At 35.0% G+C, this 27,992-nt stretch overlaps 1 protein-coding gene across 1 annotated transcript in view; it reads right to left on the reverse strand.

Annotated features, from left to right (window-relative positions):
- Positions 1 to 247: 247 nt before the first annotated feature.
- The window catches only part of LOC106714414 (leucine-rich repeat-containing protein 4B), a 58,505-nt gene continuing 30,760 nt past the window's right edge, over positions 248 to 27,992 (reverse strand). Inside the window, exons 2-3 of the mRNA XM_014507458.2 lie at positions 18,276 to 18,350; positions 248 to 2,192 (exon numbers count right to left, since the gene is read on the reverse strand). Of these exons, the coding sequence (XP_014362944.2) occupies positions 434 to 2,164 (1,731 nt within the window). The 5' untranslated portion in view covers positions 2,165 to 2,192; positions 18,276 to 18,350 and the 3' untranslated portion in view covers positions 248 to 433. The remainder of the gene's footprint in view (positions 2,193 to 18,275; positions 18,351 to 27,992) is intronic.

Raw genomic sequence — 27,992 nt, forward strand, 5'->3', positions numbered from 1 at the left:
TTTACATTATTGGAATACCCATACTATTTGAGGAACTATAAAATAAACAATATGAAAATCAATCTACATAATTTACAATGCAAAGGTTTAGGATCGTCTAAAGTGAAGCTATCATCCGCAGCGTTATACAATATCTACGAACAACAAAACATATAATTAATAATGGACCTTCAATATTACATGATAAAAGTATAAATACAGTTAACAACTACAACAAGATGAAATTTATACATAGGTTAAAAGTAAAATTATGCATAAATGTTATGTCTTTATCTGCAAAAATTATGTACAAATCTATGTACAAAGCTATCACATATTACAAATTTAATCGTATCACTATATACATTATTGCATTATTACGTCCGTCTATAGATTACTATCAAAGAACGAAGCCAATATATCGTTGCAATTGTCTTTTGTTTTAAAACCTTTGTTAAACGTACACTATGTGTGGCTTCTCTGGAGTTCGGTGGTGTGGTATAGTTTCGTAAGCAAATTGTTGATAAATATGTTCCTCGCTATCCTCCTGGTAATAAGGATTTTTATCAACACTGTGCCAGGGAGGATTCAGCGAATGGAAGTTATTCGTTACGGATGACCCAATCATCAAATATCGATCAACTTCTCTTTTATTCTCCTGTTCTCTACTTCGTGTCGAATAACCTAATCCGTTGCCCAATTTTGATACATCACTATTTAACATTACACTCGTCATCACCTGTTTAGATTTATCACCTTTACATTTCTTTAAAGGTCCCATAAAATATAATCCACCACCAACAAGACTGATTATTATACTCACAGTCATCACAACGACTGCTACTATGACCCAACCATTCGAACATCCGAATTCTGATTCAGGAATTGGCACTAGTAAAATGTCTTTTAAATGCTCCGGTGCAGCACATTTTACTTCTTCGTAGTCTATTTTTAGTATAGTGCTTGCGTTATCAGATCTCTTTATATTCATTTCACATTCTCTTCCCAATTTCCACAGCCACAGTAAGGAGCAATTGCATACGAATGGATTACCGGATATTTCTAGTTCTTGCAATCTATCAATAGGAAAATGTGCAGCTTCTAACGTTTCCAATGCGTTATTTTTCATATAAATATGGGTCAGTTTTGGATTTCCATGGAATAATCTAGGTGGCACTTCTCTCACTTTAATGTTTTCATTCATCCAAATCTTTTGCAAATTGATATTGTCGACGAAAGCTCTGGAATCAATCTTTTCAAGTTCGAAGAGTCGACTCAAATGCAAATGTCTTAAATGGAATAAACTTTGAAAAGACAGTGCCGTCACGTTTTGAAAAAAGTTTCCACTTAAGTATAAATGAGATAAGTTTGATAGTTTCGAAAGAGCAAACGTGGGAATTGAAGTCATGTTATTGTCACTGAGATCTAAGTGGCGCAGCGAAGGCAGGTTTTGAAACCCTAGTTGATCTATACTCTCAATGATATTATTATTAAGATCTATGTGTTTGAGTTCTTTTAAGTATGGGACGCCTTGTTTCGAAACTTGTTGAATCAAATTCTCAGATAGATCTAAAAATTCCAGGTTAATTAGGTACATAAGATTAGATGACGGTATATCCAGAATAGAATTATTTTTCAGTGATAGTATTTTCAAGGATGACAAAGGCTCGAACGTTTCGACTTCAAAACTTACTAATTTGTTGCTTGACAGATCGAGTCTTTCTAAAACTGCTAAGTCTTTAAAACTCTGCACATGGATGTCTGTTATCTGATTGTTAGATAAATCTAAATCAACAAGCCTTTTTAGTCCAACGAATGTGCCGACGTCCAATCGTTTCAGGAAATTATGACTCAAATTAAGGTGAGTCATTTCGATGTTATTTTCAAAATTCTTACTACCTAAATCTTGAATCTTGTTGTAAGAGATATCGAGAACTGTCAATTGCGTGTAAAATGGGAAGGTGTAGAGGAGATTGCTGATTGAATTCTGTGTAAGGTTGATGTGAGTGGCTTCCGGATTGAGCTGGATGGGCACTATTTCGAGGCCGGCATTGGCACAGGAGGCAGCGCGCAGAGCGTCGTCGCAGGAACAACGGGCCGGGCAGAGCGTCCGCGCCTCCGCGCCACACCACCATGCCGCCACTACAAGCCACCAGCGCCATTTTGCTACGCTTTGTGAACCCATACCATCTCATGTATACGCCAACAGTGATCTGCAAAAAGAAAAAATGAACATAGATTTTTTTTGAAGGAATAATCTAAAAAAACATTTCTAAATGCATATGTGCTCATGCACATTTGGCACATAAACTTTCTAGCAAGACGTTTACTATTAACGGCAAGATAAAATCTTATTACTGCAGATAGAATTTAGTTTGTTTTACTGGTAATTTATTTTTGCAATAAAGTGCCGACGCTCCCTGTGGCTACGCCCTATTCTACGATAGCAGAAAACAAAAATATACAACATTATCACGACAAGATCTTAATATAATTTCCACCGAAAACTGCAGATAACAAATGAGCCCTCCGTAATTCGTGGGGTGCGAGACGGAGAACGGAATTGTACGATTCAAATTAACCTGATAAGCAAAGCAGCGTGATATTAAGGTAGCATCAACGAAAAATAATTTATGTTTTATCAATAAATCTTACTAATATTATAAATGCGAATGTTTGGATGGATGGATGAATGTTTGTTTGAAGGTATCTTCGGAACGGCTCAACGGATCTCGATGAAATTTGGTATAGGTGTAGATCACAGACTGGAAGATCACATAGGCTTCTTATTATTATTATTATTAATTCCGCGCGGACGGAGTCGCAGGCGATAGCTAGTAAATAATAAATTGTAATTTAATACTGAGAAAAAAACATGGTATCAACTCGAGAAGTTCACATCGTGTATTACATTTTTCAACGTAAAATTTCTTCTTAGATAGCCAAATTTCGCAGACGGCAGCCACTTCGCATTTTTCTAATCCTTTGATTCTCGGGGGACTTAACCGTTTAACAAAGGCGCCGTCGGTACTTTAAATTAAATGTTGGGCTTAACAATTCGACGGAATGTATAATGAATGGCACCGTAACATCTGTTAACGAAGGCGAATGATCTCGAAAGTTTTCACGCGCGGGAATAACTAATTGCGAAGGTTCGGAATTCAATTTATGGCTTCTAGTACGCCTCCTGGGATATCACGTTATGCTAAAGTATTAATAATGCAAAACAGTGTCACGAAAAGTTTTTGATTCCGAATGTAAATTGAATTAGAAAACGAAGTCGTCTGTTGTCTTTGTCCCTACCTTACATAGCAAGATATTACCATATTGTTAAACAGTTTACAATAATTTTGTTGTTGACTTAATAGAATTATGGTGAGTAAAAAGTACATTAAGAAGGATACATGTTTCGTAACAATATTTGAATGTCGTGAGAAGTATTTCGTGTTTCCGTCTCAGACACGAGAAGTCGGGGCGCGCCTCCCCCGGCAATTCGATATCACCCTACACGAATGGATTACACAAGCCCGCCTGAATTACGGAAACCATACGTACACGCACATTCGATACTCATTAGATATACCCGTATTAAACTGGATTAATGCTGATATACTCCAAATGTATCCTAGATCACGTAAATTGTATCAAAATCTTATAAGACGTTTTAAACTGAATATTAATATTCAAGATAAGCGATACATATACGTCATAATTGTCATGTAAGTAGATTACGCCTTTGAAACTTAAACTTGTACATATTTTTAGGTCTGATAAAATTTAAGAAGTCGATTGTAGCTACAGTTTCTGGTAGCTCTAGTTCTGTTTGTAAGGCTGTGGCTTTTAAGACTATATTTGAAGTAGCCATATGTAAAATTAATTAGAATTTCAGAGTTTCATAAGAATACAATCATTAATTAGCGTAAGTTAACATAGAGTGGAGTTGGCCGCGGCATCGCGTCTGCAATGAAAATAAGCGAAAGGGGCGCGCCCTCCGTTTCCGAGCCTAAACTGCTCGGGCCGGCACTCTTTTGTCTTTTAATTTCCTGTCCGCCAGAGCGCGCTGCTATCGTGAATTTCGCTTTCGTGAGCTTCGTTAACTTGTATCGGCCTTTGTTGTTGCCTATTGAACTTTTCCATTACCGACTTCATCGATTGAAACCGCTAAATTTGTTGGAAAATTAATGTCGTCGAAATCGACTTGGCCTCACTCTCCAAATTAAGCATTGGATCTTATTTTAATTCTCTCGTTCAATCTTTATTTATACTAAGACTTTAAGTTATAGAATAAAAATTCATCTACACAAATAATGTTAGAATCCTAAGAATAATACTTAAATTTTATTGATAAAAACTTCCGTACCCCATTTCTTCGTCGAATGTTGATTGTTTTATTTTAGAAGCACATATTTTGTAGCATAAAAGTGTACGTTTATAATTATTTAACTTCTTCGACAATCAATTTAATGTACCGTTTAAACTCCCTCTAGGGTGTTTAACAATAATTTACTGTTCCAAAGTTTCGAAACGCATTTAGCCAATTTAATTTCAAAGAGCTAATAGCCATATTATTAATAACGGCAAGCAAGATCGGACCATTTAAATTATCGAAACTATCCGCTCAGATCGGTTTAATTGCGGCCGTCGAAGTAATCAGGCGCGGGCCGAACAGTTCCCACTAAAGTTATCACGGTGTTAATACAACTTAAGACATTACTAACACAAAGGGAGCTTTACGAGGGTCCTCGGGACAATAAAACTAGTGTCAATGTCGGGCAACCGCTCTATATCTGCCTCTTCGAGTCGCTATTGCATTTAAATCTTGTGCCTACGATCTCATTTGGTCTGGATATAGCATACGCTTTGCTATTCAATTAAAATACAAATGTACTACTGTTCATTTTCTACATAAACTCTGGGTATAATTGCCAGCCTAAGATAATTTACTATTAATAATGATGATATGTACTAGTACGAAGATAATAAGAATTATGTTACTCATATTAAACTGGGTTATTATAAATATGCGTAAACAGTTTCGGAATTTGAGGTTTTATGGCGATTTCTTGGCTTATTTTCAACGAGCAGTTTACCGTGAATTCCTCCGTGCGAGAAAATTTAGTAATAAATATAGCCTCTGTCGCCTTTGTATCGGTTCTGTAGTTTCGGGGCCTATTCAATGTAAACAAACAATCAATCAAATTGTTCCTCTTCATGATATTAATGTGGATAAACCGCAGCATCTAATGGCGGATATTTTTACTTAAAATTTGACATATAATATACATTTTCCTCTTCGCTAGCATGAAACTTCGTCAAGGTCCTCAAACACGCTAATGTGTTTAACTTATAAAGGAAGCACGTGAAGTAACTCGGCGTCCGTCAAAGTGCGTACGTGCTTCATGGTTTGACGATCGCAAGTAATAGTTTGAATGGCGTCGGGCACTAACGGGCGTAATGAGAAAACTTGGCCGGCAAGCGGAGGAGGCTTCAATGGTCGTGGGGCGAGGCTCATGTTGATCTAACTGCACTTCTAAACTCCCCTTAACTTTTAATTTCGTAGATTACGTTTTATCATCCTCAATAAGATTTGCATAACATTCTTGAAAATACTTTAGATAAAGATTGTATCAAAGAGTCCGTCTTAAAGACAACTTTGTATTATTTGAAGACACGTTGATCGTAAAACAGACGGCCTTTGTGACTAAAAAGATTCGGAATATCCGGCCAATAGACTAAGTACAGATTAAAAAAGAACTCGTTTAAATCGACTAAATTTCTGTCATATCAAATAAACATTTACAATTTTGAATTATAATCGAATCTATTAAGACAACCAATGTAGTACAAAATTAGATAAAACTTGCTCTCTGCTAGATTAATACGGGTCATAGCTTTAATAATAATTCAATAAACGTTGTGACATTTTAATTCCTCGTAGGCCATTTACAGATATATTTTAATAATGGATCAGATTTAAATGGAATAAACGATGATAAAGTGTCCGCACCCTAATCCAAGGTGGCCGACAAATTTTAATATAACGGCAGCGCACCTGCTGATAGTTACGCGCGGCTGCTATTGATTTTGCAATCAATGCCAGATTAGAGAACTCCACCGTCTAACGCTATTATTGCGAATAGATTTATTAATTTCTAAAGTGAAATCTGCTTTAGTTAAGTATGCTTCACAAAACTTTGACAACGACCAAATTCAACGAAGAAAGATGATTGAATGTAACACAATTGAACATATTTTATTAACTAAAACAAGTTGTAATAAGCAGAACGCTTTAGGTACCTGTAATACATAATTTATGATATTTAAAAAATCATCATGAAATATCCTCAAATCCGTAACCAAATTGAGATTAAAAGCTTAGATTTAGATAATGAGCAAACAAACAAAATGAAAACACCTAAACATAGTTGCTTAATTGAAATGGTCTGTAACAACGAAAAGAAAATTAAATTCTTAACAGAGAACCTTGTACAAAGTATCTTCAGTTACCACCCCACAACACGAGCTCGAAGCTTTAAGAATAAAAAGAACTTTATGGCGAACAAACCGTCTACACAATTCCATTTTCTCTTTCATGGTAACGGAGCGAGTCTTAGTGAATCAGCTCGCTCTATGGGCGCCTTTATAAACGCAATAATGAGGAGTGGCAAGCCGGCATTCAACCGTGTGCCCTAACGAGTGCCGTCGTTGAATCGACCATGAAACGGCCGCAAAACTTGACACGCGTTTCGATTATAGGGGTCCGAATACGCATTTTTCACCAAGTTTATTTTCATCCGTCGAATAAAAATTCAAACCTAAGTTACTTATTTAACTAATATAATGGTTTAAAAATGTGAAAACATGCAACTATTCTAAGTACAATAAATTCAATGAAGTAAGAAACTAATAGTATCTTTTTAATTAAATTTAACCTTATAAAATTATAAAATTGTAAGAAATAATAATAAACAATGTTCCAATTAAAATATACATACCGAAAAGTATAGTTAACCGTAAAATACCCCTTCAGGGCGAAGCCATAACGCCAAGGGGCTTTCAATGTACACAAACTTGTTTTCGCTTTGACTTTCATCACGGCCGTGGATTAGGCTTACCTCACCTCGATTGAATACGGCCTATGGGTGAATAGTCAATGAACGAATCTAGACTAAACGTACGATGCATTTCAAAAGCTTGCAAAATCTATTTATAAAGCTTTCTACTCGTGAATGCTTCGTTTTGATCGGTATGAATAACAGTTGTTACTGTTAAAGATCACAGTTTTTAGATTGTGCTTTTTATTTGCATTTTTTTTTTATTTGCTGTTCGAATCGAAATAAATGTTTACTCATATCTCACATGTAAACCCTTTTACCTTCTTTTTTGTTTAGGAATAAAATTGGTTATTCGATAACATTCCCTTTGTGATAAGTTTTAATTTGCACTAAAAAGTGGCCTATATATTACTTGTTTATTTTACTACGTGTTTTATATTTATGAAAGATAATAATACTAAATGAAATTTCTTTTCCTTGTTCAGTCGGCATCAGAGTAACTTTTGCAACAAGTTTACGTTACACATTTTCGATCTTACTTTTCCATCGTTGCGAACTTAGTTCATTACTCGAGCGTAACAACAACTGCCATGAATTATTTTTCAGTTATTAAGTATGCTGTTCATCGTAATGAAATCTGTAATAAAATCAAAAGTTATCGTTCGCATTATCATAAGTCATCAGCATTATTACGCAGTAAGAGGCCGACCTATTTAAAGGTGTCGTCTCAGGTAAGTTGAAACGACTCGCTTGCGTAGCCGATATCGAGCGAATCTCGCACTAAGCCCGCGAAATGGTCTCGGGGCCAAATGAAGACGCCGCGTAACGCCCATCTTACGGTATACTGCAAAATTAGTCAATCCTATCGCGAATATCTCGAACGAATTCGTCTGGGCAGAATAATGAAATAGCTCATTGAGTCGCGCTCTATCGGGTGGTGCCGCGATCGAACCCTAGCGAAAATCCCAAGGATTCCATGTGAGATATTGAGCTCCTTTGGGTATATTAAATGGAGTGGTTTTAGGCAAATGGGCTAAAGCAGTTCTTTAAGGGCGAAAATCCGTGTTTTTCGATAAATAAAGTACACCCATAAAATAAATTAGCTCCGTGTTCTATCTTCATTGTAGTTAGGTACCGTTCATTCGAACGCTTTACTGATAGAAATCAGCAAGCGGACTATTGGAGAGAAAAGATTTCTAAGAAATATTTCTCGTAAGTTATTGGAAGTTTAGGATTTGATTTTAAATTAAAGCAAAAGTAACGAATTTTTAAAAAGTTTTCTTTATTAATTTTAAAAACTTTTCTAAGTTTTTTTTTTATTAAATGTAATTAGGTTAATTGAGACCTATGAATTTTATTAAAAAATATTTTGACGTTAAGTAAAAGAGATAGCATCGTGCATAGCTACTTAGCGTAATGAAAGTAAAATATAATTTTTCATTTTACTTAAAAGCAATGGCAACTACTGCACTAGTAAAATGTCTCGCGTAGTTGAAAAAGGAAAAGCTTTTATACAGTACGTATGCGCTACGAATTAGACACCGGAAGCGAAACATTTCTGCACCTGTTATTTCTAATTTTCATTTTCAACGCTGCCGGTTTAATAGCAAAATTTTCAATTATAACTTTTTCGTCGTGTTAACAAATACATATATTCTTCTTGTTATGTATAATAAACTATTTTCTATTATGTTTTATAAAATTGTAAGATTACCAATTTAAACATGTTCCTTAAGAAAGCAAAGTTTTACGACTGCAATACTGGTCAACTAATTAAGTTAAAACATGCCCATAAAATATAAATCGATATATTATATAATTCCCTGACGATGACAACGATGTACATTGCGGTAATTTAACGTAATATTTTTTTAATAGAGATTTTCAGTATTAAATGCTATCTGCAATATCAAATAAAATTGCCTGATAATACATTTTCTTTCAATTTAAGTTTAGAGGTTCACGAATCGTCCGATACCCGGCGGCGCAAAGCTCACACGCCCACCTGAGGCTTAGTTCACTACCTACTCTGTAAGCGTAACTTGCAACAAAATCCGACGTTTACGTTTCTATTCCATATTGCAGCATACGAGAGATTGCCCGTAACGTATTCCGAGTTTGCATCCGAGACGTGGGGTTGTAGGGACGCAGTGGCGACAGTAATGCCTTTTATGAATGAATGAACGAATGAATGGATGGATTTCAATTCAAACTAACCATGGGTCTCAGCAAAAGTGCAACTCGGCGTGCCGTAATTCTATGAGATTTCGCGCAGACTTTTTAAAACGAAAAAGGGTTTGGTTTACCGACGATAAATTTAGACTAGCAGTTTGCTCATTTGGTGTTCTTATTGCTAAATACAAATTGCTCTTACTTGAAAAGTTCTGTTGTAAGTTTATTAACTGAATTGTTTTCACCGAGTTTTACGATTTAAAAATAGCTTAGATGAGTTAAAACTAAATAGTCCGTTATCATTTCTACTCGTGACTTAGTATTAATTTTATTGTAAATACATACGAACGCTTTCTTTTAATGAAATAAGGAACCTTATTTGTTACGTATGTTCCAGTCCCAAGCAATATGTTTTCATGCAGTAAATTCGAACGTTGTAACCTTCGACAATTGAAGAATAAGTATTCCACGTTCTAAGTAATTTCATTGACTACCATTACTTCAAGAAAAGGATCACGAAATTACGTATTGAAATAGGTTAAACGAAAGTCACATTAATGGAAATTATTTTTACAAAGACATTAACATGTAATTTAATATTTTAAAGGTGCTCACCCGGAAACCAAACTGGTGGAATATTTTATTGATACTTAATAAAAACAATTCAATTATTAATTATTTATTTGATACCAGTTCGTAATGATCGTTAAGATCACTTGCACATAGTAACATAGATTTTTTGGACGTTAAATCAAAAAATGAATTAGGTGTATATTAATTTAATTGATTTCAGTTTCAGAATCGTGAATTATTAAATTCTAACTGTAATTGACTAAATGAAATAACTTTATAACTAATAGTTACCATTCACTTTTAATAAAGAGTTTCTTAATTGTCAATTACGATCTGTATTGTACGTCACGAGCTATCCAATTTCGCGGCGAACGATTAATATTTTAAGCCCATTACGATAATTAAATAGTCTCTTATTCTGAACTCAAACAGTCCGCAATACCTATGGGAGTTTTTCTAATCATTCAATTTGCGAAGAGCCACAGACCTTCGCAAGGTATTTATTAATCAATATGTCTCCAAATTGTTGACAGCGCTCAAAGGCCATATCGAGCTGATTAATTCGATTTACCCTTTGGACGCTGATTGCGATATCAAGACCCCAAACAGCTTTCCACTTACATAACGTGTTAATCAAAACGTTTGCTATCACCTTGGGAAAAGAAAATACGGTGTGAAGATCGAATACCTTCTATTTTTGTGTATTTTTAGCTAGAGGAAAGTTAATTGCTAAATGGTATAAGGCCAGTCCAGTCAGAAAAGCTATGAACACGTTATTATTTCCTTTAATGTAAAGAAATAATTGTTTAAAGCATGAATCATAATTTGAATCTTACTAATTTTATAAATGTTTAGATGGATGGATGTTTGTTTGAAGGTATCTCCCGAACAGCTCAATGGATCTTGATGAAATTTGGCGCAGATGTAGAACTTAGTCTGGAAGAACGCACAGGCTATTTACAAAGATTATTTTTTAATTCCGCGCAAATGGTGTCGCGGGCAAAAGTTTATAGTTCAATAAAATAAATTAAAACACAATTTCAAGCCCTATAAGTGAAATCCCTGACCTTTACCTCGTTAAGTACGGATATCTCCATTTGTTGAATTTAAACTTTACTTCATTAATCACAAAGTCGAATACTTACCACTAAGCAATCAACAAAGGTTTAGATCAAGACGAATATGTTGGTATTTTAATTATGACGTAAACATTTATCATTATATTGACATCACAATAAACGAGCGTATACATAAAAGGCAATGGAAATGTACAAAGTTCAATTCACGCAACTCGTATCACTGGAACGATGTAAAGCAAAAATAAATAAAAAAAGAAAACTGTAACAAGTCTTTGAAATTCTATAGCGGGTACGCATCCTGCCTTCCATTGCCCATTGGAGTAGAAACGATTGTAAAAACGTGAATGCGTCGTAAGTACCGTAACCAAGTCGCTTGCGCTTGCATGCAACCTGTCTTCGAAGCACATCAGCTGCTTCCTTTCATAGGCACCATCGGCCAATAAATACAATGCAAGCTGTGATTTCATACGGCTTTTTAATCCACTTTTAACGTCTGCATTTAAATATTGACTTAATATCAACATTTAAAAAAAAATACAGAAATTTAAAATTTTTTGAAACCTTTTTATGCAATTGTTTGCTTTCATTTCAAAAGAATCGAAAAATGTTCAAATGCATTATGTACACAGTTTATTAAATTTACTAAGACAAGGACGTTCACCCCATTGTAAATATATCGAGGATTTCAGAAGAAACGACCTTTAAACTAAAAATGAAAAATAATTTTTCGCAAAACATTCATCTTTATTAGTATTTAATTTAATTAGTATGGTTCGAATGGTTATTGAGTGACTGTATTATAAAATAGAAGGAGTGGCATAAAGACAATTTAAATACGATAAATTTTATGAAGCGTATCCAAAGATGTCCCACGAGGCTTTCCCAGCTACCACAACAACAGCAGCCCCGTTATCCGATGATGATACTATGTTATACGAGTCGACAACCCTGTATCGAATGTCAGACGACGCTTGGTTTGCCTCGTTTGATATAAAAAGTCGACGCTTTAATACTAAATCGTTGAATACTCTGTTCGTGGGAACTTGGTACATAAATATGTAATGTGTTATTTTGTATAAAATCAAATTGTATTTTTTCAAGTAATAATAAGCAATAAGTAAATAAATAATCACTCTACTTTAAAGATAGAACAAAGTTTTGTTGACATACCACTTTAACACACCACTGCCGCTATCAAGCACTCGAACGTTCGTATGAATGTTAGCAGACCATTTTACACATAATCCAATTCCTAAATTCATTCGTAATCTAAGCGTAATTTTTCAACGTAATAAAAACAAAACTAAGATTACGAAAATCGACTAGAAAAAATGTGGTGTGTAAAGTGGTTAAAAAACCACCGAGAGATCCGTTCGGATCAAATGTAGATTAAACGAAATCTATAACGTTCCCACCGTTTCGCTTCACCGCTCGTGAATATAACATTACAAAACTTCCACAATAATCTATCTCAACAACTAATACAACAATTATAACATTCGTCACGACCTCTCCATCGAATCAGTCCAGTAAAGTAACATGCGGCGATATTATTCCAAACATTGTTACGAATTGGATTCACAATCTTAAATGAATCAAAATAAAAACATTTGATTTCTAGTTACGTAATATTATAAACACCCAACAATACAAACTCTGTATTAGTAGAAGATTAAAAAAAATAATAAATAACGTCTGAATTCTACTAAAGCAAATTAATTATCAAGATTTAACTTGAAAACTTTTGTATTTTTTTATAATGAGAGCTGTATCTAACTTCCGCAAGATTCTTAGGAACGCCATTGTCACGATCTACCGTACCTTTTGTTTGTTTCTCATTTATAAATTCAAAGAACAGGATACAGCGTACGTAGTGGGTACATTTTCCCGGGCTGTGTTCTCTTTAGACTAACATATTCTGACGTACTTTATGCGGTACCGCTATACCGCTAGGTGAACAGTGTATTTACAAAACATTATTCGTTCGGAGCTCAACAACGCAAAACATTCTCATACCACGTTCGAGTAGACCCTATAATCGAGTTCAGCGGCGCAAATGTTCGCCGCGAGTTCGTATCTACACATGATGTAACGATATAACAAAGAAACTATATCGTACGCGAGACCAAGGTACAAATAGTCCGCCCCATTCGAATTCACGACGAGTCAACGTATTTGTAATTCAACACGGAGTCCCCGTGCGGCTACGTATTGTTTCATCTACGACCGCTTAAGGGGAAGCTCTTTGTTCTTCGAAACATTTATAAGTCGCAAATCATTTATTAGTATCGCGTGGCGCTAAAAATTAGTAGACCGCGATATTGCACGACATTATTCCACGTTCACCCTTCGCCCTTCTTGAACAGGTATTTTGGTGTTAACATTTTCGTGCTCACATTGCGCAGGCGCATTTGACATCACGGCTCATATGTATGCAACGCTCGCCTCAGACTAGTTAAAGTGAATGCACGTTATTTGCATTCCAACAATCGCGAAACAAAGACGAATAATGAGAATAAAACTGGAAGTATCACCGATCGCCGTTTAACTTTAAATTGAAGTCCTAAGCGTAGTCTAGACGCGAACACAATTCTGCATCAAATGTGCTCAATTTGTTACTCTTTTATTTTCTTTAGCTGTCGACTACACATAACGTGTTGTTGGATAATCCAATAAAGCTAATTAGAAAATGGTAAAGTTGTAAACGTTCAAGTGCTAGTGTTTATTTGGGATATTAAATAAATAATTAACTTAGGTTGCAATATTGTAAAAGTAGTTTTTACTTTGTCCTTAGGCAGAGTTTTTTTTTATATTGAAAAAGTTAGCGCTTGACAACGATCGCAACCAATGAGGTGATGATGTGGTCTAAAGATGGTACGCGCTAGCTTTGTAGATGCCTATTCAGTCTACTCTTGAAGGCCCCCACATCGTACTTCGTACCCACACAGTATGTCGTATACGTAAACCAATTTATGGAGGAGTGTAATTCCAAGCAGTACGGGACGGTAAACCGCTGTTAAGATGACGTACGTGGGCTATGGACGAGGAGATGCTCTTCATTAGGGCACCGGGGTGGCGGTGCGGCGGTGTGAGGCGGGCGAGGCTGAGCGATGGCTTTATGGGACAATTTGCATTTACACGAGCCGAAGCACAGATTACGCCCGCACTTATCCGCCTGCCGAAATGACGCGCTCACCTCCCCGCAGCGAATGCGACCGAACAAGCCTTTGTTTATATTTCCGACGAATTTTTCACCCGCCATTTATTTTGACGGGCCATTTCTAAAACATGATGGCTCTTAAAACAGAAACACTGTGGTGTTTTATTTTATATTCGCTTGATAATTTTATCTGACCGGTTGCCTTATATCGTAGAGGTTTGGCTTGATTTACTGCTACCAATTTATTGGAAACTAGTTGTTTCGTGAAATGAGTTCTTTAGTGATATTTACACTACAATGCAAAATTAAAGCTATTAAAGAAAACATCACAGTTTCAGTAAATGTAAAATGAATAATCCTGTTTTATTTAGTGTATATGTTTGTCAGCAAAATTAAAAAAAAATCATATACATTATTATCATACTTTGAAATAAATGTCGCACAAAATAAAACACCTTATTCAATTCGACAAAAATAGATGAAAGGGTTGAATGAAGTAATATACAGGCGAGTTAGCCACGTATAACTGAATGGGCCATTTATAAATCCCTGCTGACCCACTTTTAGATAACCACCTTTGAATCGCTGTGACAAAAGCATGTCGATCGAGGAACATAATGTCTGACCGGCCATCGGAGCCTCAATTTAGAGCCCGCATGAGCCTATCGAAATCAGAACATAAAACAACGAAAGAATCTTGATATGACTGATTTTTCGTTTTTTTATAAAGAGTTTATTAACAAGTACAAATTAATAATTTAAAAAAAGATTCTGTGACCCCTTTACCTATCATTTTTCAGTTAATATGTACAAAATCCCTGTAAAAATTATCATATGCCATGAATCAACTCGTAATATTTACATGATAATAGTATTAGTTGTTATTATTTGTTTCATGCCAAATTCTTCTATGAAATCAAACCATTAATTTGTTAAGTTAAAGAAAAGAGAAAAAAAATATGCCATATCCGATATTTCGTGATGTCATGTATAAATTCATTGTCGAGTACAGGATCGGCTATTTGCCGCGCTGTCGCCACTGAATATAGGTGCACGACACGATATTCTTAATCAGGGGAACTGCTACGTGATACAAACAAAATTAAATTTGTATTTTAATAAACGTGAGATCCATTTATGTAAACTACTATGCAGTAAAATATAATGTAACGGATTTAAAAAGTAATAGCACACTATAGGCAATCTTAATGTAATTTCTTTATAGGATTTAAGTACAGAAAAATTAAAATTCATCTCAATGCTCATGCGCAGTTAAACAATGAAAGAATGATGTAACAGATATGTTAATAGTACTATAATGTTTTGAATTAATTACAAACATGTTGTAACGATGTTATTGAACATGTTACACATCTGCCGCATTACATTATATTTAAAAGCGAATGTAATTAAAAATAAACAAGCGTAAGAGATGAAGAATGAATTTATTTTTGAAAAAACATAACGACTAAAAAAAAGACGCAGGCACGTTGCTCTCAACATTGTTAAACACACATCGTTCAAATATGTCCCTTTAAATTATACGAAGGGGAGATGCTGTGAGGAATGATCGGTCATATATCGTCTTTAAAACGAGTTGACAATACGAGCGATGTAGCAAGAACAATCAAACGAGATCCATCTTAAATGGGGGCTATTTATTTCCTTAAAACCATTAATAAATTACGTTTAACATTCATCGATCACAATAATAGTTTTGTTAACAAAAAGATAAGTTTTTGTATACGGTACTTGGATTTATTTGAATTCAACTAAATATTATATTGAGTTTTAGGACATAAGTTTACGAACGCACGCCTTAAGTTTTATTGTATGCGAGGATACGGCTATTTGAAGAGGTGATTTACAATGTGAGAGACCGTGAAATACGACCTAACAAAGAATCATCAATGTAAGATACAAAACATCTTCTATGGACTACTTTAATATTTATAAATACAAGTAAGCTTTAGTACAGTCATAAACATCTCAGTGCGCATTCAGACTGTAACCACTTAAGCAAACTGTTAGTTAATATTCGTACTAAATCTACACTAATCATCAGTCTTATCAGGCAATTATGAACCGTAAATATAGTAAAAGTTGTTGAAACCATAACACAAACTTTTACATTAAAACATAGAAATTATACGAACCCTAGAAGATTTGTTACCCTACTAAATTCGAAATTTACAAAAACAATAAAATCCAAATTATTAATTACATTTTAATTTACAAAAGCTACACCCATTTCAAGTCTGTATTAGAAGTGTGACACCACATTTTTATCTTAGGGGGCGTAAAATATGTCAAAGTTAATACCAGACCGCTCAAAATGTACACGCGTAACAAATTCGACGAAGTGGATTTACAGAGGGCAATATAAACATAGCTGCACAAAAGAAATAATTAAATATTTTGTACATTGTCACAGTTCTTGTGAAAAGCTTAAGAGTAAATGAATTCGAGAAATGTTTTCACATGTGTCGAATGCAATAAATAAAGACGCTATTAGCGTCAAAGACATCAAAGACTTGTACATTCAATATACTGCGCGTAGCATTTAACCTTAATTTGATTCATTATCAAAACTCGTTTTATAATTTATTTTAAATTTACTTTCGCCCGCGACTCTCGCGAATAATTTTTTAATTCGACGTTCTTTCAGACTATGATCTACATCTGTGTCAAATTTCATCGAGATCCATTGAGCCGTTCCGGAGATACCTTCAAACAAACATCCATCCATTCATCCAAACATTCGCATTTATAATATTAGTAAGATAACTGTTAATTTTATTATTATAAACCTAAAAAAATATAATCTCTAGTGTAAATATTACAACGTTAGAAAGAGTAGTATCTCAATAACTTTTACAATTTATTCGATTGTTTTGTTTTATACTTTATATTCACACAAGTGTCAGACGGTTACAAATCGACAAAAAATGCAACTGTTAAACTGTAAGCAACCTGCAACTGTCAACCGTAATTACGTTGAAGGTATTGACGCCTAGAGAATGCAGTCGCGCAATCTACCAAGATTGGTTACGCTTACCATCTCAGTCTATACCAGCACCGTATCCTTTACAAATCGGATTCATGTAATGAGTGTTAACCAAGCCTAATGTATAACAAGTTGTTATATATAATACCTAAGTTCAATTATCGATTAAATGTTAAATAACATTATAGTAATTAGGGCGCAGTTTTATTAATCGATAACGCAGTAGTTGTACAGAATGCCTAGTGAGTGACATTTCTTGTTTTCACATACGAGAACCATTTTCATTGCTCGTTAGCGGCCGCATGCGTTGGGCGATAGTCCTTAGTTTTCCTTACCGCGCATTGTACTCGCCCACCTAGTCCCCCCACGATGCTTGTATTACATGGAGCAATCATTCCCATTAGTCGTTAGCCCGTATTCGGGGACTTCCCATATGCTGCATAACGACCAAGTTATCAAGTAATGTAATTGCGCCCTTATAAAATCTGGTCTAGGCGTGTTTTTGTTGAGTTGTCCGTCTTTCTCAGTTTTATGATTGATTTATTTAATAAAAACAACACGTAAATAAACAAAAGGAAATAATTGTGTACACAATAACAAAGGTGGCAAAAAAAAATGTAGAGAAAGCGTGCAACCAAATAGTTGGTAGTTGTTGCGCGGAACAGTTTTTCAATCTGGCAACAAATGGCTGTACGTTTACGGAGGTTACGGCGCACAGAACATTGTACAAATGACTGGAGCGCAGGTGTTGCTTTATTGAAAAAACAGATACAAATTACCACTTCTTCTACCACCTTAGATAGATGCTCATTTATATTAGACGATAAAATAACAAGGCAGCATAGTACTTGAGTATTAAATGGTTGTTTGGATTAAGGACCCTAATTCATACAGCATTTTTAAAGTAAAATATTAAAATATTGTGAGAGATTAATTAATTTAATAGATAATAATATTGATATAATATCATATTTGTAAAAAGGATACAGATTAAGTACAATATTAAGAAAAATGAATCATTTCTGAATATTTAAACTGTTTACTATTGTATTTTTGTATTCAATATATTTTTACATGTATTCCGTACTTCTAAGTCTAACCTAAAACTAGATTGTATATTTCTAGAGAACGGTCAGTGTGTGTCGTACAAATATTGGCATCGGCTTTGAACCAATTTCGGTACAGGGGTCCTATGAGCCGGGGATAGTACCCACACTGCGGGCGTTATATGCAAACTTAATTTCACTCACCTAAGATGTGGCCAGTTATTCGATGTTATAACATTCCGTTACGTAATGTCATAGGTGTTACACAGCTTTCATATCCTGGAACAAATAAAAACGAATTAAGGAAAGTCTTACATTTAAGAGACCTGTTATTATATTAAGCAATGTGATATTAATAAAATTTGTAACTGCGTAAAAGTACTATGCTTTATTTGTAATGGACTTAACCCATCTTTATTACCTCTTTGGATAACCGTTACCACCATTATTTAGTGCCGATAAAGACAATCTACACTTAAAGACCTATAAAGTAGACCTTAATAAACAAGCAAAATCTCTTTTATACATCAAAGGAATTTACTTCATCATTGTATAAAAAATTAAACGCGAGAATGAATTCCCGTTAGACAATTCTCGTAATATCAAATATTTCAAAATGAAAACTGGATGCACCAGTTGTGCGGAAGGAAATAAAATATTTTATATTAAAACAAAATTGCGATTTCAGTGAGGTAAAGTCAAACGGCGCCCGCATCGCACGAATGTTGCACGATAAAACTTCGGCGACGGATCACGTCGAATCATGAAACAAAGAGCTGAGGGAAATCGAAGTGAGGCGAAGCAAAGGCTGCACAGGTGTGCCGGCCGATTCGCGCCTCCTCTAATCAACCGGAAATGTTTGCTCGGACGACCCGACGGTTCTAACACATACTCCTAACAACACAGACCGGTCCACACGCCGACACCCATCCATTCAACCGAATGTCACCCGCGACGGAATTTAAACGACCTCGCAACCGGTCAATACCAACTGTACTACGACAGACCTGTCTATTTAACCGCTTGACTCCCCACACAAAAGGCTTTCCATCTGGACGTTGGCTTTAGCTCTTTTACATTGTCGAAGCTCGCCTCGTCTCACGATAAGACAAAAAAGAAACAACGGGCCGCGATAAAACGAGAATGAGTAAGTACTCCCTCATTCAATTTAACAATCTCCGAAGTTACATCACGGGCTCGAGTTAATGTAGTCGGTCAAACAAAGCGTCGGGTCTTTAAGCTTATCTAGGAGAGAGCGAGTCGTGTTGCGTGCGACGCGGCGTCGGCGGCGTCGGCGGCGGCGGGCGAGGTGCAAAACACGCGCCGATGTGCAGATAGCGCGCTCAGCATTCTTTTGTTTCACCGAGGGATGAGCGCCGCTCGTTAGTTCTCAGATCTGTGTAAACCTTTTGACACCTCGCTAAAGGGTTCATTTCGTCTGATTAATGTTGTAATTCCTTCAGTTGCGCGAACAAAAAAGACACTCGGAGCATTTATACTGTGACGGCTCGTGAGCGGAAGAAAAATGAGAAGAATTTATCTTAGCTGTTTATCGTAACCGAGCGGACGACGAGTTGCTGTTAGTATAAAGGAAACGTAGTTAAAGTTGAGAATAAATGTGGACTAGAGTAATCCTCAAATTCCACATTTATATTTTTCCACTCGTTCGAACGAAAGCAACACGTTTTAGTGAGATAACATATATTACTTATCACTGTTCGTAGCTGATGGAGATAGGTAACACGAAAGATCGCGTGAAGCGTTGCCACGGGAGGATGCTTAATGCAAAACCCGACAGACAACAACACGCTTTCTCATTAAAAGATAATAAAATTTTCCAACTATTGTTATATAGGTTTCTTAATTCAACAACAACAGATTGTATAATATAATAAAAATAATATTAAAACTACAAAAAACAAAGTTGGCAAATCGACAACATCTAAGCACTTCATAGCTTTGATTCTAGGAAAATTACCGAAGAAAAATTAATACTGTATTAATTTCTGGTATTTTTACTGTCCTGTTTTAACATAACAAAATGTAAAAATTTTGTAATGTAACACCTAACATTTGTTATATAAAAATATATGTAAAAAAATATCTTTCTGAATAATTAAACTTGTTATACGTCAAGTAACCACTCGGGAGTGTGTTTCAAGTGGGTATACTTGTTAAAATTTTTATTTAATATTAATGAAAATTACTGAGACACTTGCCACAAAAGCGGCCGTCATCGAGCTAACAATCTGGCTCATTACTGAGAATGCCTTTGCGTAATTAGAAAAAAAAATATTTAATTCCCGGTATGACTAAGTAAATGCGTTAACGAGGTAACTCTCCAGATGAATATAACAAAGTTATAAGCAACTAGTTTAGGTAAAGCGCTTTCGAGCGGTGCCGTCTCCGGGTTCTTAATTTTCTTTGCAAGCTCTTTTAAATTTTCCATCGCTTTTAAGATTTGCTACTTCAAAACGCTTCGCCCGTAACGAATTATGTAGTTGCTATGCAGTTTTCTTTGTAGCTAGCTCTCTATCACTTAATGAAAGAAATTTATTAAATGAATGACATACATTTTAAAGATAAAGTAAATATACTTTGTGAGAAGATTATGGTGCATGACCTAGTATGTAGTAACCTAGATATATAGTTTGAAGATATACAAATGCTTTATGGTATCAATTTATATAAAAAAAGATTGCTAATATTATAAATGCGAACGTTTGGATGGATGAATGGATGGATGTTTGTTTGAAGGTATCTCCAGAACGGCTCAGCTGGAAGAACACATAGGCTACTTATTATGTTTTTTTTTAATTCCACGCGGACGGAGTCGCGGGCGATAGCTAGTTTACTATATATATTCATAGTATCATTCATATACTGTATTAAGCGGCTTTACTTAGAGATCAGATAATAACAAAATATGATGGTAATAATGTTTAAAATCCTTATAAAATTTAACTACAATAGGCCATTGAAATGATTATCGCTTCGGTCTGTTTATGTTAATATTTGTATCGGTCTTGTGGTAAACTTTTATAGCACTATATTTTCAACGATTTGTCCTTACTAAAATTATAGCTATAGTGTGAGACGTAGGCCGGCAACTAAACGTAGGCGGTTTTATTTACAAAGGTAAATATCCAATGCACTTGTAAAGAAACTGGTTTCAGTGTATCGATCGGAGCGTTTCAAAGATATATAAATAGTTTAGCCGTCGTGTTCTTTAGTGAATCGGCAGGTTAATATGTAAATGAGATAAGCTCATTCGTATCTATCAATTCATTTCACGTTTGTATCGCAGTCATTCGCAACGGATTCGATATCATTATCTCTTATGCTTTATGACTTAGCTGTGGACAATTAATCATTAGTAATGTGAGATAAAACCGACATTTCCTGAATCATTATGTCCGCATGACTTGTAACATAATGATGTAATTTCCCTGTTAAGTTGTTCAATTAAGTGTCTAATAGTTGATACACGTTCAGACATCTCGGTTCCAACTATGTATTGCTATCAGTGATGTGTCTAATTTTCTACATAAATCATTGCGGAGATAAAACAGATGTACTTTCGACGAACTCGTTGCGTGTCTATTTAATTACGTGTCCATTCGATTTATCTAACTTAACTTAGTTAGAACTTTAATTAATATAGTAAAATTTCGTTTATTAGTATAGGAAATTATTAAAAAATCGTTCATAACACGTTAACTCGCTTACATCTCAATCAGAGAGGATTTTGTAAGATTTCATCTGCAACACGATCTAAATTCAGAAGTGTATATATTTTTTTAGTAATTTTACATTCAATATGCACCGTTGAAGTAATAGAATACTTAAAAGCTATTAGTATCTTATTTCTTATTAGAGGGATAAAGTGTAAAGACCTTTTTCAATTATTTTTAATATATAATAGGCATAACGATGTTTTCCACTTAACACTGTCATTGTATTATCCTCGTCAAATACAACGGCATTCTATTTTATTAAAAAAAAAGTGGAGATATACTTTCAGAATAAGTCAAACTGTCAAAACATCAGAATTAATTCTAAGAAAACGCTCGTACAAGCCGCCTCAGAGCACTCGACGTCTGCCATGTTAATAACTACTTGTGAAACATCAACGCAATATAATTATATAGGTGCGTTCTTAATAAAAAGAACTGCGGACCTCAGTCACATACATTTAATAAAACAAATTTCAACAATCTTTCTATAATTATTAGGATGTGCTGTTTACTGAAATATTTTGACATTGATGAAAATTCATTAAGAAACGAGAATAGAAACATTATCAATTACATTTTCTGTAACGATTTCTACTTTCACAATTGTCCAGTATTATTTTCACAACATAAAGGTAAATTGTGAATAAGTGAAGTTACAAACGCTTATCTCTTGACGCACAATATGCACAGTAGAGCAGTAATAACGATGTAATGTGATGTAGACAAGTGATATAGCTCGACGCGACGCGGCCGGCCCACCCCGCGTCGACACGCGAGGGGTGACGTTCTGTAATGGCGAGTAGACAAGTTCTAGCATATTCTGAGAATTATATTTCAAAAGTGACCGTAAAATTAAAATTCACTGTTCAAAGTAGTTGAACAAAAACTTTATTAAAAATACAGACGAATTGATAATCTTCTTCTTTTTAAAATCGTGTGAAAAGACTGAGTTACTGCACTTAAAAACAATCTCTTCGATAAATTTAAAAACGTAGTAAACTAATATAATGTTACTAAGTCTGATACATAGTAATTCTTATCAGACATTCACTTAATACGATTTTCCAAATTTTGTTTTCCTTCTTTACATACATCATTATGTATTCGATATCACCCAAATGGTCGTACAAATATTATATTATTAATTATAACAGCCGGGCGACGGCATGCGATGTGAACTGCGGGTGAAAAAATGCAAAATACACATTTAATTTCAACCCCTGTGTGCAGGGGCGGGGGAGCCCTACTAATTAATTAGATAGCCACCTGCTCGGTAACACCCTATTCTGGTCTGGTTGTTAAAAAAAACTTGTTATAATTTGCGAACATAACAGGGTTATAGGGGCGTATTGTGATCAATGAAAACTTAACCAAACGAGTTATAAATGTTCATTTCATTTTAATTTTAGGGTTATACTTTTTACAATTACAGACAATGACTTTAATTGTACTATTAATAATTTAAGCGGGTAAACTAAGTGGCAATATTCAATTGTATAGGTACATTGTATTTCTTCTCTACAAGAGTATCTACAATTCGAATTGGTATACTTTTTTTTACTTAGGTTCACAAAGGTGCAAATGAAAATAATTTACGACTGCTTCTTTAAAGAGCTTAGACTAACCTTATTGAGTCAATGAATGGTACACGACAATAGTTGAATACGGAATCAAAGAAACGAGCTTTTAAATGATAATGGAAATTTCCTATTTCAATTATTAGATTGTATTTAAATTACCGAATAAAAGTTAGATGTCGCAAGTTCGCAATAAAGCTTATTTGCGCCGAAGCATCCACTTCGCTGCTCTCGAGGTTTATTTCCAAGAAAAATTACCGCAGCGCCACCGCGCCGTCAGCCGGCGAATTTGTAAGTAATATTTATGAGAGCGCGAGCCCGAATAATGATATGTATATTATTTGGGTCTCGGATCTGGGAAGTGGAGTGCCCCGGGAGCTGAGTGTGGCGTTTGTCAATGCCCAAGCAAGTGGGCGGCCGATTCAATACTATTATTAGTTTACTTTTTTATTTGAATATTTAGTGTGTTTGGAATTTAGTGGCCAGTGTAACGCATTCATTCGGATAATTTTATTATTATTATCCGTTTGTTTTGTAAACATTGCGTGAATTTGTATATTGTTTTGGTTCTATATCTTCTTTTCAGAAGAAGTGATAGAAAGTTTTCTTACTGCATGTAGTCTCAGGTTATTACCCAATCTCCCTTCTTTGTTACAATAAAATTTGAAAAAACTGTTTCAGCTATTGCAAAAGTTTCAAAAGAACACTACCCCTTACTACTACGAATTTGGATAAAGTAAAACTGCTACATAATATCAAGAACAAATGAGTCAATAAACACGTAAAATATTATCCGCATGACAATATTAAAAGCATTGCATCTGTTTCATAATCCCCGGCAGTCATTGACCGGATCATAACCTAAAATCTTCAGTAAGTCAGAGCAACGCCAAGTGAAAAACGACCTCCATTAAGGAAGTGAATACATTTAAAATAATCGGCTTAGTCGTCCGACGTTGACGTATATTCGTACTTATCTCACGGAGATACCGGCACAGATATCCACCGACTAATCCCTAACACAAACATCTGAAAAAGACCCGGCGCGCCTCGTAAGGTCCGTTCGAGTAATTGAATGGGCGGCGAGCATCGCCGCGTATTGAACAAAAGTATCTAATAATTTATGCCTATAATCTGACGCCGACGCCCTCAGTCCACCTTTATTCGTTTTTTGGAATCGGTACAAACATTCCCCCTTTGTTGGATACAGATATTAACTTGACAATAGCGGCGACAGTCACAATAACCATGCGAGTTCTTTACACAATTCTTTATTCGCTGTTGAGGCCGCGAGCGATATTTGTACAGTGCTGGATTAACGTGCCACATAAACCGGAATGCTTTAGACACTCAAAATGTAAAGTTATGAAGATTAAATCGTAAACTTGTCTCGGGATATAAAAATAGGCGCATAGTGACATATACAGCCGTAGCGGTGTCGGTGAATGTACCTAATCAGGAAGTTCTCATTAATTTTTTTAAGGGCTAACTTTGAAGCGAGGCATCGCCGTGTTTACTTTAACAACAGAGACAACTTTTAATGGATTTACAATTCGATGAGCATAAAAATAAAACATGAAATGTTGTTGGCTGAGGATCGGTTTTAGAGCTTAGATAAGATGAACTTTTAATTAAAGGATGCCTTCATTAATGGTAAAAATAAACTGGGTTATCTGAAAAGAGGCTTTATATCTTCGTATAATCTTAACTAATGGAAAGTTCATTGGTTTTGATTATGTACTATATCTCTTTGACATAATAATAGAAAGGAAGACATTATATCGTAGTGAAATTTATAAATTGTCACAAATCCTAAAGTAAGGAAAGACATTTATGAATTTAACATGTACACTTTATATGTAATATTTATTTTGATAATTTTGGTACACATAATTATGGTACCAAAGACAATTCTTCAAAATCAACGTCTATAGAGAATAATTGCTATAATGTATCGCTTGGTCTCCTTAATACAAAAGTTACCTCAAAAGCATATTGTTGCTTATTCTCCACGTAATTTACTTCCTTATTCTTCCCACACGACCCTCAAGGGGCAGACTAGGGTGATGGAGTTATTACACTCTTACCATATAATACAAAATACGTAAAAATACTCAGTGGTAAAGTAATTATTAATCAGTAAATGTGTTGAAAAAAAGAACTGAAGTGTATTTTATGGTATTCAATAATAATAATAATGTTTATTTGATTCAGATTACAAAGATTCATATTTTTATACTAGGGTTAATAAGGGCTTAAAAAATCAATGTTAATAAACAATTCATGACCGGAGATATTTAAATGACTATATAAAACAAAGATTTCAGAAGAATAATAGATGTGAATGAGCCTTTAATTACATTCACAATTAGATGACAATCTCTCAAACTAACTTTAAATTTGTGATACAACTCTCACTTTGACCACCATATGTACTGACAGTATTTAAACATTCAAACAGATGTTTCGACGTTCCATAATAATTTACCACGTTAAGCTAATAAAGTGGTAGATTTAATCAACATTGTTTAATTACGAATGTATTATAGATCTACCTTTAACATCGGTAATAAATCTACTGGAATAAAAAAGGTTCGCGTTAATTCTAAGCCCTTTAATTAACAACACCGTTAACACTCTGGAATTTCTGGAATACCAACACGGCGTACTGAATTGAGGATTCGCTGAGTATTTCCTAGTTGTTTAATCAAACAAGACTTATTGATAGAGAGTACGTTGAAAATTTAAACTGAACTAAAACAATTAACACCCATAACTTTTTTTAATTATAAGGTTGTTGGGTTATTAAAATAATGTAAAGGTGAGCTCTGGTGACACTTACAAGCATAGAGTGGCTTCAACATGGAAGCACTGCGCTATGAATTATTATGGGAGAAACAGTAAGTAAATTTGAAGTAGCGCTTTAAAGCGTTGGACGCTGAGAGCGTTAAAGATAGAAGTGCTCAGATAAATACAATGACGTTACTCAAGATGATGACAAGCATTCGTGGGAATTAAAATATTACCAGGAGTTTTAAGCGGAAACTTGTTTACTCATCGTAACCTTTGTTTTTCTAACTTCGCGTTCTTCAAGTTCAAGTGAGAGTAAGGTTAGAATTTTACATTTCGTATAATCATGACATATGGAAGTAAATGTTAACGTTAATTTTAATAAAATTGAGATAATTTTCTATATTTTTTTTTTTTGTAGTTTTTTGAATGTTACTTAAAGTTAAAGGATGCCATTAACATGGAAAAGGGATTAAAATATTATAAGGAGAATCGAAGACGTTATGTTTTTAAAAATCCTTCGTTTAAAATACAACTCATCGGTATTCTTAGGTCATAGTTAATTTGGAAACGACAGCTTAGTGACATTCCCGCGCATTAACCGTTACGTTTGGTCGGCGTGTGCACATGCAGCGGCGTTTAAAGCCCTCTTCCGCGCCGACTCTGACGAATTAAGTTATTAACGCTTTAGAACAGCTGTTTGACACAAATCAAAGTATCACCGAGCACTCAGAAAACACGCTCCCCGCGACTCATTTACTGCCGTTTTATGAGTCCCTTTCATATTCAACTCAACTCACTTTCGAGCTTTTCGGAACGATTGTTACTAGTTTACAAAATAAATTAATGCAGGCGACTCGTAAACGTGTTTATTTTACGCCGCCGAGTCCTGGCCGTGTCCACGGTTATTGCTCTTTGATGCGAGGAAACGTTATGGTTTTACGAACCTTTGATGTATCCTCGTCCTTAAGCAGTGACGCGTTATGAATGCATTTATTTAATTGCCCGCTTAAACTAAAATTATTTCATTAAGTGCTTCCTTAAATTGTTTTTTTTTTTTCTTGAAGTCCTCAATATTACATATTTTAAATAAGCTGAAATTAGTGGTGGGAGATTATATAGGTACATGATAATTTTAGTTGAATAGTGAGTTATCAACCACAACCTTATCTTTGGAAGACCACATACTAATTAAGCTATTGACGCTTGAATCGATAATAATAGCTCGATTGCCACAATCTGGTATTTATCAGTTATCAGGAAGCGTATCACCGTATCACATAAACGTATAGCTTATTTACTTAAAATATAACAATATATTTATCACTCACGTGCTGTTTTTATTTTTCGTGTAATACTAGGAATAAGCCTACCTTAGGGATGACTAGGCTATAGTCAACCACGCTGGCCCAGTGCGGGTTGGTTGACTTCACACATATTTTTGAATTTATTTTTAGATATGTGTGCAGGTTGCATCACGCAGATTTCGTTCACAGTAAGAACGTCGGATTAATGTACATATGTAAATTGAAAATCGAAAAGCACATTGGTACATGGCGAGATTCGAACTCAGGACCTGCAGATTGCAAGTCAAGTGCTTAACCCCTGAGCCACCGACGCTCTGCACTCACCCCTAACTTGGTGTAGGCTCCGAGCCCCTCAGTAGGGACATATAGTGAGCTGATGATGATGAATAGGAACAAGGAAGGTCTTTGTTATCGGATGCAACATGCCTGTACTGTGAAGTTTCAAAAAGTGTTGTTAATTTTAAATGCTAAACACTTTCTTTATGTACAACAATGATCCCACTGAGCGGT

This window comes from Papilio machaon, chromosome 2 (genome assembly GCF_912999745.1).
Source record: "Papilio machaon chromosome 2, ilPapMach1.1, whole genome shotgun sequence".
Lineage (NCBI taxonomy): Eukaryota > Metazoa > Arthropoda > Insecta > Lepidoptera > Papilionidae > Papilio > Papilio machaon.